The sequence below is a fragment of the Cicer arietinum genome, chromosome 3 (assembly GCF_000331145.2).
Source record: "Cicer arietinum cultivar CDC Frontier isolate Library 1 chromosome 3, Cicar.CDCFrontier_v2.0, whole genome shotgun sequence".
In the NCBI taxonomy this organism is placed as follows: domain Eukaryota; kingdom Viridiplantae; phylum Streptophyta; class Magnoliopsida; order Fabales; family Fabaceae; genus Cicer; species Cicer arietinum.
In genome coordinates, this window is record NC_021162.2 from 29,804,407 (window position 1) to 29,807,708 (window position 3,302).

The window sequence follows — 3,302 nt, forward strand, 5'->3', positions numbered from 1 at the left end:
AGAGAAGATCTTTAGCATCATGCATTGTGTTGACACTCACAAAGTGGACCTCGCCATTTATATGTCAGAGCCTGATGTTGAGCATTGGTGGATTTGTATTAGAGGAGGTCTGCTGATAAAACGAGTTTCTTTTACTAGGGATAGGTTTAAGAAGTTATTTCTAGAGAAGTATATTCTCTACAATGTTCGTATTCAATAGGAAATAAAGTTTATTCATATTCGTCATGGAGATATTTCAATTGTAGAGTATGCCACCAAATTTTGAAGCTACATCAAGATACTCTTATTATCTTAGGAACAATTCGCAAGACGAGTGGTAGGCGATCACATTTGAGTAAGGACTTAAGTCTGAGCTACAAAGCTTTAATTGGAATTCTAAGGATTTGAGACTACCCCGCCATGGTAAACGAGTCTAGGGTGGTTGAGAAAAAGATGCAAACACCAAAAGCTGAGAAACCGAAGGAGAAGTTTATCTCTGGTGGAAAGAAATTCTACAGTAAAGGCTATAAATTTCATAAGAATCTACACCCTTTACCCATAATTTCAAAGGACAAGTAAACACAAGCTCCAGCTAGTAAGACTATGAGGTTGGTTGTAGATGATAGAAAATTAGATCAAGTTACCATGAAGAACAAAAATCCCTTACCTAGGACAGATGACCTCTAAGATCAATTGAGGGGAGCTTCAGTATTTTCTAAGATAGATTTGAGGTCTGGGTATCATCAAATTAGAGTCAAGAGTGGAGACATTCCTAAAACAGCTTTTAGGACAAGATATGGATATTATAAGTATGTAGTCATGCCTTTTGGAGTTACCAATGCCCCTGCTATTTATATGGATTATATGAATCAAATTTTTAGACTTTTCTTAGACAAGTTTGTGGTAGTGTTCATAGATGATATTCTAATATACTCCAAAAGCGTGGGCGACCACGAGAAACACATGAGGATGGTGTTGCAAGTTTTGAGAGATAATAAATTGTATGCAAAACCTGGGAAATGTGAGTTTTGGCTTGATGAGGTGAAGTTTTTAGGACATACCATCTCTAGTAAAGGAGTAACAGTTGACTTTAGTAAGGTAGATGCAATATTAAGTTGGCCCCAACCTAAATTAGTGACTGAAATAAGGAGTTTCCTAGGATTAGCGGGCTATTATAGGAAATTTATAAAGGGGTTTTCCAGTCTAGCCTTACCTCTCACAAAGTTGACTAGAAAAGGGAAAACTTTTGTGTGGGACCAAGAATGCGAGGATAATTTCCAAGTGCTTAAAGGAAGATTAATTTCAGCACTTGTTTTATTTATACCAGATCCATCCATGAAGTTTGTTGTTTATTGTGACGCCTCTAAAAATGGTTTAGGATGTGTTTTAATGCAAGAAGGAAAAGCGGTAGCATATGCATCTAGACAACTTAGGTCACACGAGGCGAATTAGCAGCTGTAGTCTTCGCTCTTAAGATTTGGAGGCATTACTTATATGGAGCAAAATTTGAGGTTTTTAGTGATCATAAGAGCCCTAAGTATTTGTTTGATCAAAAGGAATTAAATATGAGACAAAGAAGGTGGATGGAGTTTCTTAAGGACTACGACTTTGAGTTGAAATATCACCCTGGGAAAGCGAATGTAGTGGCTGATGCTCTCAGTAGAAAATCCTTACATGTGGCTTGTATGATGGTACAAGAGACAAACTTATTAGAAGAATTTAGAGACATGAATTTGGATGTGTCCCTTAGTGCTATATGCTTGAATCTAAATAGGCTAGAAATCACTAGTAACTTGAGAGGGATAATAAAAACATAACAACTCTTAGATAAAGAATTACATTGTCTAGTGGGCAAGGAAAATTATACCTTGTCTAGTGATGGTTTAGTGTTGTTTAAGGATAAGATCATTGTTCCTAAGGAGGGTAGTTTTAAGGATAAGATTTTAGAGGAAGCGCATAAGAGTAAGTTCACGATACACCCAGGAATAACTAAAATGTATCAGGATTTGAGAAAAATGTACTGGTGGCCGGGAATGAAAAGGGATGTGACTAGCTTTGTGTCTAAGTGTCTAGTGTGTCAAAAGGTTAAGATTGAACACCAAAAGCCTTCAGGGTTGTTGCAGCCTTTAGAGATTCCTGAATGGAAATGGGAGAGGATATCTATGGACTTTGTGATGGGTTTGCCGAAGACGCGTATGGGTTTTGATGCTATTTGGGTGATAGTTGACCGATTGACCAAATCAGCTCCTTTTCTACCAATCAAAGCAACCTATAGTTTAGATAGATTAGCTGACCTCTATGTTAAGGAGATAGTAAAGTTACACGGTATACCTATCTCTATAGTGTCGGATAGGGATCCACGATTTACTTCTAGATTTTGGAAAGCTTTTCAGAAAGCTTTTGGTACTAGGCTGAGTTTTAGCACAGCTTACCATCCACAGACAGATGGTCAATCAGAAAGAACTATTCAAACTCTTGAGGATATGCTTAGAGCTTGTGTTCTTGATGAAGGTGGGAGTGGGATAAGTATCTATCTCTAGTAGAATTTTCTTATAACAACAGTTATCACTCTAGCATAGGTATGGCACCATATGAGGCTCTATATGGAAAGAGGTGTAGGTCCCCTTTGTGTTGGTGTGAAGTTGGTGAAAAGTATTTGTTAGGACCTGATTGGGTGCAAGAGACCACTAGTAGAATTCAAATAATTAGGCAAAGGATGTGTACACCACAAAGTAGGCAAAAGAGTTATGCTGACAGGAGAAGAAAACCATTGGAATTTCAAGAAGGGGAACATGTATTCTTGAGAGTCACTCCTAAGACTGGGGTGGGAAGGTCAATGAAAGTCAAAAAATTGAACCCTCGTTTCATGGGTCCTTTCCAAATTCTAAAAGAGTCGGGTCTGTTGCTTATCAATTGGCTCTTCCGCCACAATTATCTAATCTTTACGACGTATTTCATGTTTCTCAATTGCGAACATATGTGTCTGATAATTCACACGTGATAGCTCCCGAGTTAGTCCAATTAAAAGATAATTTAATCTTTAATCCTAGATCTATACGCCTGAGATGGCTAATTCAAAATCAGAGGAAGCAGTCATATAATAGTAACGAAGTCTCCATGATGCAAGTACATCAATTCCTTTATAGCACAAGTTGGATCACTTTTGTTTTATTCACTTTGACATAAATTTTGGGGACGAAATTCTTTTAAGGAGGGGAGAAAATGTAACATCCTAAATCAAATGATTAAAAATAATTAGAATTTTAAGATATTCTAATTTATAGATTTTTATGATTGTATTAATATTAATATTAATATTAATA

General features: G+C 36.8%; 1 protein-coding gene across 1 annotated transcript; it reads left to right on the top strand.

Annotated features, from left to right (window-relative positions):
* The first annotated feature begins 399 nt into the window (after positions 1–399).
* LOC140919720 (uncharacterized mitochondrial protein AtMg00860-like) lies at positions 400–1,431 on the top strand. The gene is made up of 2 exons (XM_073366335.1): positions 400–554; positions 732–1,431. The coding sequence occupies exons 1-2, from the start codon at positions 400–402 to the stop codon at positions 1,429–1,431; spliced, it is 855 nt and encodes a 284-aa protein (XP_073222436.1).
* The last annotated feature ends 1,871 nt before the right edge of the window (positions 1,432–3,302 follow it).

What these genes read in the sequence shown, in the direction of transcription:
- LOC140919720 (XM_073366335.1), top strand. Translation starts at nt 400, where the DNA reads ATGGTAAACGAGTCTAGGGTGGTTGAGAAAAAGATGCAAACACCAAAA. An exon ending in CCCATAATTTCAAAGGACAA is followed by an intron (nt 555 to 731) that starts GTAAACACAAGC and finishes TCATCAAATTAG; the next exon opens with AGTCAAGAGTGGAGACATTC.